Genomic DNA, 16,895 nt, shown 5'->3' with positions numbered 1-16,895 from the left:
AGGGGGGAGGTGTGAGACATTAAACATCTGTGGCCCTTCTTTCTCTCCCAAGGTCATGTGAAAAGACTCCCTGTGCTATTTAAAAGAAAGCAGAATATTTAGTCCTCATGCACCAGACAGTACATGTTTTTCAGTCAAAATCACACAAGTTATGATCTTGCATTGTCACATTGCTTTATTTGGGAGTTTGCCCTGCACAAATTGGCCATTACATTTCCTACACCACAACAGCAGGTCAGTTTAAAGTACTTCATTGGCTGAAAGTCCTTCAGGATCCTCTGTGCCTTGTGAAAGTCAGGACAGAAAAAGAACTTGGTGTCCTTTTCCTCTAGAAACATATTTTTGATTTCTGAATGACATGTTTGTATCTTCCAACAAAAATAGCACATGGTGTCAGATCCATTGCAGCCTGGGAACACTCAAGCATTTTAATTCCACCTATAATTGTCACTCAATGTCACCACACCCTGTCTCTGAATTACGAATCCAGAAGCCCAGGTGAATGTCTGGGGAACTTGGACTGAAATCCCATCACAATGACAGCTGGTGGGATTTGAATTTAATCAGAAACATCTGGAAGTGAAAGCTAGTCTCGGCTATGAAGTTACCCTTGATGTTTATTGAAAACTCATCAGGTTCTCTCATACCCTTTAAACAGGGAAATCTACCATCCTCACCCTATCTGGCTGACCTTTGACAGTATTAGAGGAGCACAGAGAAGACTGAAGGTTGTGGGATTGGAGGGTGGAACAAAGTGATGGAGGGACAAGGCTACGAAGGGATTTGAAACCAAGGATAAGAATTTTAAAACGGAACCATCATAGGTCAGTTTGGGTGGGATGACAGGGAGTGGTGCAAGTTAAGGTAAGGGCCCACTGACTGAGGGACACAGTCATTAAAGGTCCAAATGGTTTCAATTGCATTGGAAATTACTTTGCTGCATTGGAGTTGGAGAGTCACAGATGTGTACAGCATGGAAACAGACCCTTCGGCCCAACTCGTCCATGGCGACCAGATATCCTAACCTAATCTGGTCCCATTAGCCAGCACCTGGCCCATATCCTCCTAACCCTTCTTATTCATATACCCATCCAGATGCCTTTTAAATGTAGCAATTGTACCAGCCTCCACCACTTCCTCTGGCAGCTTATTCCATACGCGCACCACCCTCTGCCCCTTAGGTCCCTTTCAAATATTTCCCCTCTCACTCTAAGCCTATGCCCTCTAAGTTCTGGACTTTCCCACCCCAGGGAAAAGATTTTGTCTATTCATCCTATCCATGCCCCCTCATGATTTTATAAACTTCTATAAGGTCACCCCTCAGCCTCCGGTGCTCCAGGGAAAACAGCCCCAGCCCTATTTAACTTCTCCCTATTTCTCAAACCCTCCAACCCTGGCAACATCCTTGTAAATCTTTTCTGAACCCTTTCAAGTTTCACAACAACTTTCCTATAACAGGGAGACTAGACTTGTATGTAATATTCCAAAAATGGCCAAACCAATGTCCTGTACAACCGCAACATGACCTTCCAACTCCTGTACTCAATGCTCTGACCAATAAAGGAAAGCATACCAAATGCCTTCTTCACTATCCTATCTAACTGTAACTCTACTTTCAAGGAACTATGAATCTGCACTCCAAGGTCTCTTTGTTCAACGACACTCCCCAGGACCTTACCATTAAGTGCCCTGATTTGCCTTACCAAAATGCAGCACCTCGCCTTTATCTAAATTAAACACCATCTGACACTCCTTGGTCTATCAGCCCATCTGATCAATGTCTCAGTTATGCAGCTGCATTTTCATGGAACATGAAGGACAACCTTACCGCCCTCCGACTTGATGATACTGGCCGACTTGATGGCAAAGCTGACAGCACATAGAGTCTGACTCTTGACCCTGGCGAGGCTCAGCTTGTCATTCAGATGAGTCTACTTCTTGCTTTGTCTGACTGGACCCAAGCTTGACCAGTTCAAGGGGGGCTCGGGAAAGGGGTGGTGTGGGGTTGCTGTTGAGGAGGGGAGGAGGGGACGTGGGTGAGTCGATCGTCTGCTGTTCAGAACCAGCTCAAAGCTGCTCAGAAATTCTCAGGTCTTGTCTGAAGGTTGTGGGTTCGATTCCAACTGCAGAGGTAGTAAGTTGAGAGCACTGCACAGTCGGAGATGCCAGATGTTAATCGAGCATACCTCATTTGTCCTCTCAGGTAGCTGTGAAAGTGTGTGGGAGCTTCCCCCAGTGGCCACGGGCAACATTTATCTCTTGGCCATATCACCCAATGAATGTGACCTGCTTGTGGGATCTTGCTGTGAGGACATGGTCTGTGGTGTTCTCCTACATTGGCAACGTTTCCAACTAAAAAGAGAACTGGCCGCAAAGGGTGAGCAAATGGTGGTAAAAGAGACAACATAAGTGTAGGTTCCCCCGTATGTTTCTTTGTGGTTGGTCTACCTTAAAGAGGAAATCTCATCTGCGGTTGACGGACAGGGGAACAGGCAGCTCGATAGGGCACTGCAATGACGTTCCAGGCCAGTGCAATACAGCGAGGTGGGCCGAAGGCCTTTTCGTCCTCCACAGTGACCGAAAGAGGCGGCTTGCTGATCTGCGCCATGCTGTCCTCTGGGGGCTCCTGTGTGGAGACCCGCTGTGTCCCTGCAACAAGAGAGGAAATGTCTCAGCAGCTCGTGTCCGCGCACCACAGCCCCCTCTCCAGACGCCAGCCAAGACAGGTGAGGGAGGCAGCAGCGTGTTAAAACACGGCCACACCTTCTCCCTTCAGGGACAAGAAAGACAGACTTCATTTAAATTGGCTGACAAATGTTAGGAAGCACAAAGGGTGGGACGTGTATAGAACTCTCTTCCACAAATGACCGTAGATGTCAGGTCAGTCATCAATTCAAATCAAAGATACATACAGTTTTGTTAAGCAGAGGTGTTAAGGACATGGGCAAAAGGCAGATAGCTGGAGTTAGGACACAGATCAGCCTCCATCTCAATGAATGGTGGTACTGGCTTGTGGGGCTGATTGGCCTGTTCCTATGTTCCTCGGATGCAGACATCATTGACAAAGCCAGCACTCAACCCTAATTACCCTGGAGGAGGTGGTGGTGAGGCACATATACATAATGCTGGCATCACCACACTGTCTCCCTTTACCTCACAGGAGATCCTAGCTTACGAGGTGACCTGGATATTGTCCAGTTAAGGGTGGAACTATTTGAATGAGTTGGCAAAATTGTTGCAAAAGCACTGACAGAAATACATTCTGAAGACAGGAAACTAATCATCGAGATAAAGTGCTGTGCATGCTTCAAATCTGAAACAAAAGCAGGAAATGTTGAAAACATTCAGCACATCTGGCAGAATCTATGGAGACGGAGAAAGAGAGGGAGAAAAGAAATGTATCGCTTACTATCAGCACCAATGACCTTCCATTAGAATCAGAATAATCCACGCACTCACTCACAACCAGTTAGCAGCTCGAACACAGACTAATTCAGGCTGCAGCAGTTACTTGGCCTGGAAGGTTTCCTCTGTTTTCTGTTCTGCTCAGAGGCTGCCTGTCTCACTGAGTGTTTCCATCATGTTCTTGTGTAAAGTTCAAGAGAAAGCATATCCATAGCTGTTCAAACAAACAGACCGTACAAACTACAATGAGATTGGTCCCAGGAATGAAAAGCTTGACATATGACAAACGTTTGAGGATTCTGAGACTATACTCAATGAAGTTGAGAAGGATGAGGGGGAATCTAATTGAAACTTACAGAATACTGAATGGCCTGGGCAGAGTAGATATTGAAAAGATGCTTCCATTGGTAGGAGAGACTTGGAACCAAGGGCACAGTCTTACAGTAAAGGGAAGACCTTTTAGAACAGAGATAAGGAGAAACTTCTTCAGCCAGAGAGTGGTGAATCTATGGAATTCACTGCCACAGAAGGCTGTGGAGGCCAGGTCATTGAGTATATTTAAGACGGAGATAGGGGGGTCAAGGGTTATGGGGAGGAAGTAGGAGAATGGGGATGAGAAACTTATCAGCCATGATTGAATGACAGAGCAACTCGATGGGCTGAATAGCCTAATTTCTTCTCCTGCGTCTTATGGTCTGGAATAAATTGTCAGGAGCCATGACAACTGGTGTGATGAATTTCAGAGCTCTGGGTTTGGCACAGTTTATAAAATAATCTCCACCAATATGATGCTACTGGATGGTCATTGAGTTATCACGCAATGACTGAAAGACAAGTGCAGGTTACTTCATCACATATGGGGGAAGCGAGGTAACACATGAGAGAGAAAGCATAGAAGGTTATACCAGTATGTTGAAGGGAATTCTGGGAGGAGATCGTGCCTGTGGAACATTGTCAGATCATTCAATGTTTTGAAGATAGAGGTGGACAGATTGTTGATGACCAATAGGGCGAAGGGTGAATGAAGGTGTGCAGGAATGTGAAGTTGATGTTAAAATCAGACCAGCCATGATCTTATTCAATGGCAGAACAGGCTTCAAGGACCCAGAGACCTTACGTTTGGTCCTGGTTCACATGTTTGTAACATAAAGGCTCAATCAAATTTGCTGGACTCTAAGACTTGTTGATGTGCTGTAGACATTAGGCAGATATTCCAGCTTCTCCCAGAAGTGGGAAGGAAAGCAAGAAAGAGGAAGAGTCCAGATGGCCAGCAGAGAACGCCCTTTTGCATGCACTGTGATGTCATGAGTGCTCATCGAGAGGCCAACTTGCCAGAATTAAGTTTCCCTTCCCAATGAGGTCCGATACTAGCAAACAACACATGTATTCCAACTCCCGGCTATGTGGGAGTGGTGTGCAGCAGATCCTTCACCCTTCTGTGGCTTTGCCCATGTCTTGTGTGGTGCCATGCACCTGCACTGAGATGTGCTGCTGTCTGCAGCCCACATCTGCAACAAGAGCTGGACTGACAGTGCTGGCCTGGACGCAGTGAATATCCCCCTGGAATGTCCTGAACTTCAACCCTGACACGCTGACCACCCTGACACTGCATAATTCACTGAACTGCTACTCCGACAGAGAGACTTCCACCTGTCAGTATCCATTTCACCATCCTCCAGTGAGTCATTCTCATCCGTAAGTATCACACTAGTGATGATGCTGCATTTCTATAGTGCCTTGTCACATCCCTCAAAAATGCCCCAAAGTGCTTGGAGTCGGATGAAGATCAGTATGAGAGAAAAGCTGCTGACATCAGCATTTTACAGATGGCAGTGAGGTGAATGACCAGTCCAGAGACACTGGTAGATAAGAAATCTCCAACAACTGGTCTAATCGAGCTGGTCAGCACTGCATTTAAGTTGAGAGGAAAACCAGGACCCTCCACCATCTTTAATGTCCCGCGAGCAGAATCTTCTCCCGAAAATAGGACAAACTCCCACATCCAGGATTCTATCACTTGTTCAAATAGGGTTCGAGCACCATCCTCTTGACTGAGACAAACTGGTACTTATCCCACTCTCCACCCATGTGTCACATCCCTTCCAGGGGGTTTACATTTGCCTCCCCCCCCCGTACCCACCCCCAGTCCTGAACAAGGGTTACACCCGAAACGTCGATTTCTCCACCTCCTGATGCTGCCTGGCACTTACATTCCTTCAAGCTGATCGAGCCCCCTCCACCACTCATTACAAAGCCAATTCTGGCACCATGTGATTGTTGTTCATCAACCTTATGCACATGGTGATGAATATGAAAGGGTTAATCTGTGAGCCAAGCTGAAGTTCTGCTCAGTCTGATATAGAATATGCAGCCACTGGGGTGAATCATTGGACCCTTTCAGGAGTTTTGGGTAGATAGCAGACTCTGGTACAGTCTCATCTTGCCAACAACCCATGTCTTCGCTCTGAAAAACAACAACTGGGGTTGCTGGAAATCAGGAACACAAACAGAAAATGCTGGGAAAATTCAGCAGGTCTGGCAGCAGCTGTGGAAGGAAATCAGAGTCAATGTTTTGGCTGCCGTGAGCACGGGTCAGAACTGACTGTCGCCCGGAAAAGGTTGGTCTGCATACTGAAGGTTTGATGGGGGGGGATGAGTAAAAGACAGGAGGAGGTGGAGCCCAGAGAGCGAGAACAACATTTGGACAGACAAACAAATGGGTAAAGATCAATGTGGGGGAACCAGTTGTTGTTGATTGGGACCATTAGTTACATTCTGGATCAGTGGTGCTGGAAGAGCACAGCAATTCAGGCAGCATCCGACGAGCAGCAAAATCGACGTTTCGGGCAAAAGCCCTTCATCAGGAATAAACCTTTATTCCTGATGAAGGGCTTTTGCCCGAAACGTCGATTTTGCTGCTCGTCGGATGCTGCCTGAATTGCTGTGCTCTTCCAGCACCACTGATCCAGAATCTGGTTTCCAGCATCTGCAGTCATTGTTTTTACACCATTAGTTACATGACAGTCCAGCATGGAGGAGTCAGTTTCGATTCCAGCCTCAGGCAACTGTCTGTGTGGAGTTTGTACATTCTCCCCATGTCTGCCTGGGTTTCCTCCGGGTGCTCCAGTTTCCTCCCACAGTCCAAAGATGTGGAGGTTAGGGTGGATTGGCCAGGCTAAATTGCCCATAGTGTTCAGGGATATTAGGCTAGGTAGGTTAGCCATAGGAAATGCAGGGCTACAGGGATAGGGTCGGGGTGGTGGAAATGAGTAGGATGCTCTTCAGAGGGTCAAAATGGTCTTGATGGGCCAAATGACCTGCTTCCATACTGAAGAGATTCTCTGGTTCTATAACTTCTCTGCATCTCATTAGTCATCATTAATATGCCTTTGAGTTATTGTAGCTACCATGCTGTTCCTGAGATGTAAGCACAGCTGGTGGAATATAAATTCAACTCATTTTTAATTCAAGGATTGAAATTCCATCTCAGCAATGATGCCCAATAAACTAGAGACAGTTGTCAAAAAACCCCTATCTGATCACAGGGTAGGAAATCTGTCATCCTATGCGGTCTGGCACACGTGTCACTCCAGATCCACTGCAACCTGAATCTTCCAGAGAGCAGTGATACTGGGCTTGAAACATTTGCTTTGTCTCACTCTCTCCACAGACACTGTCAGACTGACTGAGTTTCTCCAACACTTGCTGTGTCTTTTATTGCTGATCTCCACCATCCACATTGTTTTGGTCTCATTTACAGAAATGTGGTTGACTCTTGTTCTGTGTATTTCCTAGTCAATCTGTTCAGAGATGTTATGACACACCTCTGGAACATGTGGGATTTGAAATCTTCTAGCTCAAAGGTAGGGACACTACCACTATTCCACAAGAGCCCTTGTGGTCGACTTGTAACTTGCTCTCTGAACTGGCCTGGCAAGCCACTCAGTTCAAGGGCATTTATTGAGGAGCATCAAATACTGGCCCTGGCAGCAGCACTAATATGCAGTGGTAAAACAATGATCGACTCTCCTGAATCTCACTTACACAATGCCACCATTCATTGTTCCAGAATTAAACGAGTGGGGAAAAAATGTGACAGTACAGTGCTGCAGTCAATGTAGGCTATTCATGCGACTGAAACTTAAGCACTCACTGTTATAAGAGTAACACAACATGAACTCTTTACTGGCAGGGTCAGTCAATTGCTCTGTATTAATGCCACCAGATATTTCCTGATACGTCACAGATGATGTGATAGCGACCATTTAGGGTCGAGCTTGCACAAACTGGAATGGTTCTGTGGTAATCAGATTTGGCCAGCACACAATTTCAAAAGCCTGTCAGCCAGACAGAGAGGATATACCCCCGAGATTTCCACGCAGCACAATGATTCTGGTCGCACAATTCATTCATTGCTGGCAACATAATCTCTTTTCTTTCTGTTCTTTTCTGGGGAAGTGAGTGCCACTGGCTGGGCCGGTACAGGTCGCCCACCCATCGTTGCTCTTCAATTAAGTGGCACACTCTGCCATTTCGTAGGGCAGACAGAATCAGCCGCATGGCTGTGGGCCTGGAGTCACATGGAGGTCTGACTGAGTAAGGACAGCAGATGTCCTTCACTGAAGGGCATGGGAGAACCGGGTGTGGTTTTGCAACAATCAATGATATTTTCATGGTCACCATTACTGTGACAAGCTTTCAATTCCAGACCATTATTCAATTTGAATCTAGCAGAGGGTTTGAGCCCTTGCACCCAGTCATTAGTACGGGCTAGCAGATTGTGAAGCTTGTAACATTATCAGTACCCTACAGTCACCCCTCATGTAAGTCTTCCCCTTTCTGCTCCCTGCCCTGTCCTTTCCTGAAGGTTTCATCTCCCATTGGAGGGGTCTCATCCAACAAGCGCCTTACCAAAGCTGTGCAAGCCCTCCCCACTGCACGCTTCAGGCTGCGGACAGAGTATGACAGGAGAGTTGATTGCGAGGAGAGTCCACAGGGCAACCTGATTCCACTGTGACTCAGCATCCACAGGCATGTTCACCAGCAGCAGCAGCACAGTGACTGAACTCTCTCAAACCTGAGGTTACTGAAACTGGATGATTGCCATACAGGCTCGGTGCAGATTGGGAGTCAAAGCTGGCAATTTCTGATCACACAATCCCTACAGTGCAGATAGAAGCCATTTGACCCTCTGAAAAGCATCTTACCCAGAACAACAGCCCCGCCTTATCCCTGCAACCTGCTAATCCATGCAGCCAGTTGAAAGTCGTGTTTTTTTAACATCCCAACTACAAAGCCATCAGCAAAGGTTTGGATAAGGGGGCACTGCCTCATGGTTGGGCTAGCGATGCCTCAGTTTGAAATTTCTTGGACTTCTTTTCAAAATTCTCTGCCACAGACTCACCCCTCACCCCCTCCAGCTTTGAGGTCTCTATGTTGTTCCAATTTTCTGCTGCAGCCAATGACAATTTACTGCAAGCCATGCTTATCTCGGTTAGAGCAGCTTCCACCTGCCACTGACTGTGGTGTTATACTCATGAACCCATGACCTCTCCTGGGTAGAGGTGCCAGTGTTGGACTGGGGTGGACAAAGTTAAGAGGAGAAAGTGAGGTCTGCAGATGCTGGAGATCAGAGCTGAAAATGTGTTGCTGGAAAAGCGCAGCAGGTCAGGCAGCATCCAGGGAACAGGAGAATCGACGTTTCGGGCATAAGCCCAGTTTCCTGAAGAAGGGCTTATGCCCGAAACGTCGATTCTCCTGTTCCCTGGATGCTGCCTGAGCTGCTGTGCTTTTCCAGCAACACATTTTCAGCTCTGGACAAAGTTAAGAATCAAGGAACACCAGGTTATAGTCCAACAGGTTTATTTGGAAGTCCTAGCCTTTGAAGCTAGACTCCTTCATTAGGGAGCCACACTCCAAAAGCTACTTCCAAATAAATTTGTTGGACCATAACCTGATGCTGTGTGATCCTTAACTCTCTCTGAGAAAGCATCTCATTCAGGACAGTTCATCTGAATGTTGTCAATGACGGTCCCACTCCTGGGAAAGTGACTGAAGGATCACGCTCATATTCCCAATCATCTTCAGTATTGGCTGAGGGATATTGGGGTTGATGGCTGTATTGATACCTCAGTAGATACCTCAGTGCTGGCTGAGGTCGACCTCTTCCTCTTTCTCTTGGTATAAAAGGGCACATTTTAGTGGAGAACCCGCCTGCGTCTCAAATAAGCTCCCCTCCTTCCCTGCCACCACCACACACCCACCTTTTCCAACAGGCAAACCCAACACTGGATGGAGAATCGTCCCTTGGTCTCACTTTCTGTTTTAACTGGTGTTTGTGAAGTGCTCCTCCTTTGGTTTCTGACTGGTCAGGGAAAGAGAGCAATCCAGCTCCCATTCTCTGTGGTATTGACCAGCTTGCTGCTGGCTGTGGGAATTGGAGTGATGTGAAACAGTTGTGTGGGAGACCGAAGAGGATGTGAGGGTGAGAGTGTATGTTGTTTTGGCTCAGTAATTTGCACAGACCCTCCCCTCCTGGAACTCTGGTTTCATCCCCTCCCACCATGATCATTTCCCACTCCTTCTGTCCAATAACTTTGGTGGTTCGAGCTGAGAGAAACTCCAACCGTATTTCTCAGCTGAAAGTGTTGGCCTCTGCCTGTGTAAACCCTCCTTTGCCTCACCTGTCCTTCCTGGGGGTGACCACACAATAACATATTCAGCCACACAATTCCCCCGATTCAGCCAAAACAGATAAACCTGTGCACTCCAATCTCTCGAATGGCCTCTCTCTGTGGTAAGCACCACTCTGCTCCTGTAGTGATTGGACTGAGGTTGGCCAGGTAGACCTCACTGAGTATGAGATCCCTGATTGGGATTACTAACTTGGGCTAATTCGGGAGCCCTGGCTAACAGTTACAAACAGGAACCTGAGGGATTCTCCTGACTGTTGGGACTGGCTCTGTGCTAGCTGGTCAGAGTCAATGTAAATAAAGGGAGACTTGGTGACAGATTACCGGCCTCTGTGGAATTGTTTTAGCTCCCTTACCTGCCCTCTACTAGTCTTTCGCTGCAAACCCCCTGCATTGCAAACTTCTCTCTGTGCCCGACCACCTCACGTTTCATAGCCCCACTCTCTTTCTCAGATAATCATGTCCCCCTCCATCCACGTACAACCCCTCCTTTCCATTCTTTTTTCTACCTCAGTGATTTCCTGGCATCGCTTCCCACATTGTAAACATTAAACACAGCACAGAATAGAATTGAGGTCATATGCAACGGACCATGAAGACATTGGAATGCCCTGTGAATACATTATATTTCAGGCAAGTTTTGGAAGCAGAAAATCAACTTGTACACAGTGCACAGTGATTGAACGACAAGATCCAACTGTACGAAGGGTCAATGTTAGATTTGTTTTGTGACATGGTTCAGAATCTTTGAATCTTAGCCCAGCTGAGGAACGGTGGGCTAATTGACAACTTGCCTCACCTCCTTGGATGCCAATACTCCCTTGGTTATTTAAACAACAAACCCTCTAGACTGACATTCAACATAATACCTGTGTAGTGGCTTGATTCATGAACTATTTGATGTGGGTCACTGTTGCTGAATGGAGCAGTCAGTGTTTAGTTTCATAATTTCAGTCAGCTTCATTAAGGTGTCATTGACAGGCTTGTCTTTTTTGACCATGTGAATGGAAATCCCAGTTCCTAAGTGAAACATTCAAACATCCGCCTCTCATCCTGCCTTCCTTTCAGTCCTTACACTGCCCTGTGCTGCTGTGCAGGTCCCAGGTATCATCTAAATCCCTGCAGTAACGCTGGCTGCTCAAATGAAGCAGCATCTCTGCTCTCGGTGCACTATGAGGTCACCTCCAATTAAAGCCATGCAATGTAGGAACAAAAGTGAAACATTTGGGGGCGGCACGGTGGCTCAGTGGTTAGCACTGCTGCCTCCCAGCGCCAGGGACCCGGATTCGCTTCCATCCTTGGGCGACTGTCTGTGTGGAGTTTGAACATTCTCCCTGTGTTTGCATGGGTTTCCTCTGGGTGCAGACTAGGTGAATTGGCCATGCTAAATTGCCCATAGTGTTCAGGGATGTGTAGGCTAGGTACATTATTCAGGGGTAAATATGGGGTAATAGGGTAGGGGCTGAGTAGGCTAGGTGCATTATTCAGGGGTAAATATGGGGTAATAGTGTAGGGGCTGGGTTACTGTTTGGAGGGTCAGTGTGGACTTGTTGGGCCAAATGGCCTGTTTCTACACTGTAGGGATTCTATGATTTGGCTCATCAAGTCTGCTATTCAATGTGATCATGGCGAATTTGGCAAGTTTCAACTCTACTTTCCTACCTTTTCCCCAGAACTCTTGATTCCCTTCCTGACTGAAACCCACACAGACACGGGGAGAATGTGCAAACTTCACACAGACAGTTGCCTGAGGCTGGAATCGAACCTGGGTTCCTGGGGTTGGGAGGCAGCAGCGCTAGCCACTGAGACACCATGCCACCCCTCTGCTTTGAATATACCTAATGACCCAACCTCAGCAGGACCTCTGTAGTACAAAATTCCGCAGATTCACTGACCTCTGAGAGACAGGATTCATCCTCATCTGTTGAAACCCTTATTCTGAAATGATGCCCTACACTTCCCCACATGGGGAACAACTGTTCCACATTTACTCCCTCAAGCCCCCAAGAATCTTTTTTAAGGTTTTAATAAGGCTGCTTCTCATCCTTCTAAACTCCAATGAGTACAGGCCCAAGCTATTCGACCTGTCCGGATACATCAGTCTGTCCATATCCGGGACCAGCCTAGTGAACTTTCTCTGGACTGCCTAATAGTGCCATCACATCTATTCTTAAATAAAGGGATCAAAGCTGTTCACAGTATTCTAAGGTACGGTATGTCATGTGCTTGTCTTGTTTTAGCAAGACTTCCCAATATTCATATATCATTCCCTTTGGAATAACAGTCAACACTGCCCTTCACTGTTACCTGCACAATGAGTTCTCTGCAGTCTTTGTCCATGTAAATAATATTCAGCTCCTCTGTTCTTCCTGCCAAAGGAAAAACTTCACATATTCCAACATTGTATTCCATTGGCAAGCTTTCGTTAACTCACTTTTGCCACGAAATCTCAATGCAGCAATATGTTATACAATAAAGACGTAGGAACATAACATGAAAACTCCAACATCTGTTCACATGTTATTCTAGCTCATAAAGCCATGTAAATATTTAATTCATGGCCGACTTCCATGTCTGGGCTAACATTCAGCTGTTCAGTTACAAAGAGTTAATCAGCATGTCATGCTTCAAGTGGCCCAAGTTAACATGAAGCCTAAGGCCTTCATACCGTCAGGCCACATGCTGTGACACAGTCATGATCTGCTGAGTTTGTCTCTTAATGATTTTCTGACCGTGAGATGTACACAACAGTCACCATCCCTCCAATTGAACCATCTCCGTCCCATTCCCTTCCCGCTATGTAAGTAACCAATGAGTCATCTACCCCATTGGTACAGACAAGATAAATCATTTTCGAGCGAAACTCACTTGATGGAGCCTGGAACGGGATACTAAACATAGCAGCCATTGCACAAGTTGTCGTGCAGCCGAAAACGTGTTTCCATTGCACCTTCTACCTGAAAGCAAACAGTCTGATTGATTTTGCCCTGTGGTATTTGTCTTGTTGTTCTGTGCTCATACAGCCACCATGCCTGACAAAGGGCAAGGTGCATACTGACTATTCAACCAACTGTTTTTGAACCAATTTTAGATATGGAGCATCTGCGACAGTCATGACACAATGTATTTCTTTTCATATTCACTCCCCTTTGTCAAATTCCTTGGAGGCTGATTGAGCAAATAAGATTCCTCAAAGAGGAGGTTCATAATTTTAATAGAGGGCTTCCACTTCTGCTATGGATGCTGGGATAGGTTTGCCTCCATAGAGAGTGTTCATTTTTCACCACGATGGTGAGATTGCCACAGAAGCGGGAGTAGACTGGGTCAGAAGATTCGGACCCTTTGTGAAAAGCTCCTGCCGTTGACCTGGCTCCTTCCCCATTTGGCTACTCAAATCATGTGGTTTGCATCAAGAACAAAAATCACCAGTTCTCACACATTCATTCCTGGCAGGTGACATAACCACAAAGATCCCTCAATATCCTCCATTCCATGAGTGAACAGGCTCAGACAAAACCTACTCAAAGTGAGAGCTGACAGGAGGAGATTCAAGGGTTAAAAAAGCAGCAGTAAACAGTGCAGCAAATTTGTTGTGGATTCATGTTTTCTGTGCTTGCGCTTGACGTTTATTATCAGTAATGAACACTGATGTATTCCAGCTGGGGTGCTGTGGAACTTGGGAGAGGTGCCTGTAAAGACACATGAGCAGTTTCTTCCTGTAAACAAGAGTATGGCCTGAGTGAAACTCATGACAGTGCAGTGCCTCAGTCAACAGGGATCAGACAACATGGGCCTGAAATCAGAATTCACATCTTTCAGTGTCCCCTTCATGACATGGACAAGGAAAGTGGGTCACTTCTCCAGAAATCCCTCCTGGCAATGAAATGGATGTCAGACAGGAGGAGGGACACGAGGCCTGATGGCTAGGAAAGAATTTTTGAAACAGGAATGAAAACAAACAGAGAAAACGGCAGCAGCGAGACAATGGCAGAATCGTTTCAAACAGATCAAGCTGACCTTGATTTGCTGGTTCCAAGTGATAGTGGTCACAGCTCAGCCTGTCCTCGGATTATTGCAACACGGATAAATTCTCAAAATAAGGAATGACACAGAAAAAAAACACATTGACAAGAACATACACACATTAGATGAGCACCACATTTGATACATTTCCATTTTAAATAGAATTAACCACTCAAGCTTGTATGCAGTGGCTAAGCAAATGACACTTAAAAATCAAAGAGACAGACAAAACTCAAACACGTAATTGGTTGCTCTCGTATTGAAATTGAAAGATGGTTAGATGATGGATGACTTACATGCTTGCCTTCTCTTTTGAAGGTCTCACCCCTCCCTTGTGCTGGTGCTGGGACTGAGACCCTCCCATTCTGAAAGTTTTGTCAGTGGTCGCAGAGAAGCCTGTGATGGTGAGGTAGGCTCTAACACAGACACAGAGTCTCACATACACACACACTCACACACACTCAATGCTGCAGTGGGACTGCAGTTCCTGCATTGACTGCTCGAGTTCTTCAAACTGCTGAACTCTTGCCAGATCCTGGGCCAATCACATGCCATCAGCGTCACCTCGAGCCAAGGCTGCACATAACAGGACAGTGCAAAAAACACAATAGGCTCAAATAAAGTCAGTGGTGAGGAATTCGAGGGTCCCTGGCACTTGGCTGCAGAGTAAAAGCTGACCCAGATGACAGCAACTACACCACAGAAGGATGTGTGTCCAAAGCTGCTGTCTGAAAGAAGAAAAGGCTTCTCTCTCTGATACATTCCGGGGCACACCATTCTTCTATCGAGGGATGCCCAGCCACAACGGTGTGTTTGTTTTCCTCTCCCATGTTGATGGTTCTCTACCTCGGGGAGAAAATGGGCTCTCCCAGCCAGCACATTCCAAACACAGACACATGCGAGCAAACTGACGGCACTGCCCTGCAGGGTGAGTGCGTGTGCTGCAAGCTCAGTGAGAAAGAGCATAATTAGTGAACCAAGCACCCCTCCCCATGGAATTCAGTGCCCTGTCACTGAGTTTGAGTTGCTGCTTTCTATTCAAGGAAGGCAGTTACACAGTCTTTGCAAAATTCCCAGCCCAGCCCTAACTAATATCACATAGAAACAGTCACCAGCTGCAGAGCAGCAGGTTAAAAACAAATGGTGTTGCCATTTTTTGCTAGATTTAGCAACAGAGGTAAAGAGTGCAAAAAGCACAATAGGCTGAGCCTGAGTGTTGTGATGTCCATCTTGCTGGTACAAAAGCCATCATCTACTTAAAGATCTCGACCCCAAAAGGGGTCACTGCACATCTAAATCCAGATTAAACACTGACACCTTCCTGCTGCATGAATGAAACAATCTGATAGAAGTATCCATTGTCAGAGGTGGATGGGCACCAGGGACTGGGTGGAAATTGGCTCAATACTTGAGAGCACTTTCTTCCATTTGGGATGAACCCATGAGCTGGGGTTGAAAGTTTATTCCCCTTGCTACAAAGCACAAGGGAAACCTTTGAAGCTCTGCTATGGATTAGTATTTGCATTCCAACAATTGCGTGAACACATTAACCAAGTGACCAGAAACCAAAAAGTGGACATGTAACTACCCTGTGGCTTTAAGAGGTGTGTCTGATTTCTTTTCAAGGGAGATTGGGGAACAGGTTATCAGCAGCATTTCAGAAGATCAATAACTTGTACAGTTTTGGGTTTTATTTTTAAATTGGACCAGTAGAACCAGTCTGAATGGCTGTGGGCCCGCTCCCACAGACCAAAGGTTTTAGTTTTGGCTTTCAGCACTTGCTGTTGGGGTCTGGAAGAAATGAAAACTATTTTTTCCCTCTAAAGTTACAGCCAAAATCTGCAGGTTCTCTTCCTATGACAGGAGTTGCATGCGAGACAGTATGTTTTCTGAATTTGCCTTTGTGTTCATGTACTGTTACGATACTGGAACAGTTAGTTAGTAATAGTTGCTGTATCTATTTTCTGTTAAGTTTTCCGACAGGGTTAAGTTATTCCAATTCCTTCTTTCTTTCATTATATTTTAACTATAGTGGATGAATAAAGTGTGTTTTGCTCTAAATCCAATAGTTTGACCAATCAAATTGCATCTGGAATGCAGCACCTGACATTTACTTGTAAAATGAGAAAAGGTTCAGGTCTAGGTTACCTTGTGAATATTTGAAGGGGGTTTGGTCTGGTCCATAGTAGGAAGTCTCATTATACAGACTCAACTCAGCGGTCTGACTTGTTACTCAGGCATTTTTTTGGGAGTCACTTTCCTTCTGAACCGTTGCTCATGAGAAATGACTTTGAAATGGCTGGCACTGGAAACTGAGCTGAAGGACACTTATTTTGAATGTGGTACATGCAGGTAGGAAGAATTAAATTGATCATCAGCAGAAAGTCTGTGTCTTGAGTGTGTGTACATCCAGGAAAGAATGACAGATGTGATGCCATCTTTTCAGAATGAAAAAGCCTAAACCACCCACAGTCTCTCCAGGTGTACCATACAAGACCACCTGGTATGTGCATCAAGACATGGAACTGACTCCTGTCAAGGGGCAGGTTTCCAGTTCAACTCAGCTCCACCAGGCCTCTGTCCATTTGGTCATTATTTAACACATGTTCAATTTGGACAAGCTTTGGACCATGCATAGCTCCCAGAATCTGCTTGTGACATCTCTACACCAGACAGACTGATTCTGGATCATACAGACATAAGGCAAATTGATTCCTGTGAACCTGTCCCCAGTGTTACTGTGCATGCAGCATATCTGCACATCAGTCCCTGGAC

General features: G+C 46.1%; 1 protein-coding gene across 2 annotated transcripts in view; it reads right to left on the bottom strand.

Moving 5' to 3' along the window:
- The window catches only part of tacc1 (transforming, acidic coiled-coil containing protein 1), a 157,489-nt gene extending 142,698 nt beyond the window's left edge, over positions 1 to 14,791 (bottom strand). Inside the window, exon 1 of one of the 2 annotated variants that reach the window (XM_087984382.1) lies at positions 14,417 to 14,791. In XM_087984382.1, the coding sequence (XP_087840508.1) occupies positions 14,417 to 14,484 (68 nt within the window). In that variant the 5' untranslated portion in view covers positions 14,485 to 14,791. The remainder of the gene's footprint in view (positions 1 to 14,416) is intronic. The other variant, XM_043681465.2, reaches the window with a different exon arrangement.
- Positions 14,792 to 16,895: the final 2,104 nt, after the last annotated feature.

The sequence above is a fragment of the Chiloscyllium plagiosum genome, unplaced genomic scaffold, assembly GCF_037043375.1.
Source record: "Chiloscyllium plagiosum isolate Xiang-an unplaced genomic scaffold, Cpla_swu_hap1 HiC_scaffold_48, whole genome shotgun sequence".
Lineage (NCBI taxonomy): Eukaryota > Metazoa > Chordata > Chondrichthyes > Orectolobiformes > Hemiscylliidae > Chiloscyllium > Chiloscyllium plagiosum.
The sequence above is the reverse complement of the archived record's forward strand: the minus strand, read 5'-3'. Positions and strand labels throughout refer to the sequence as shown.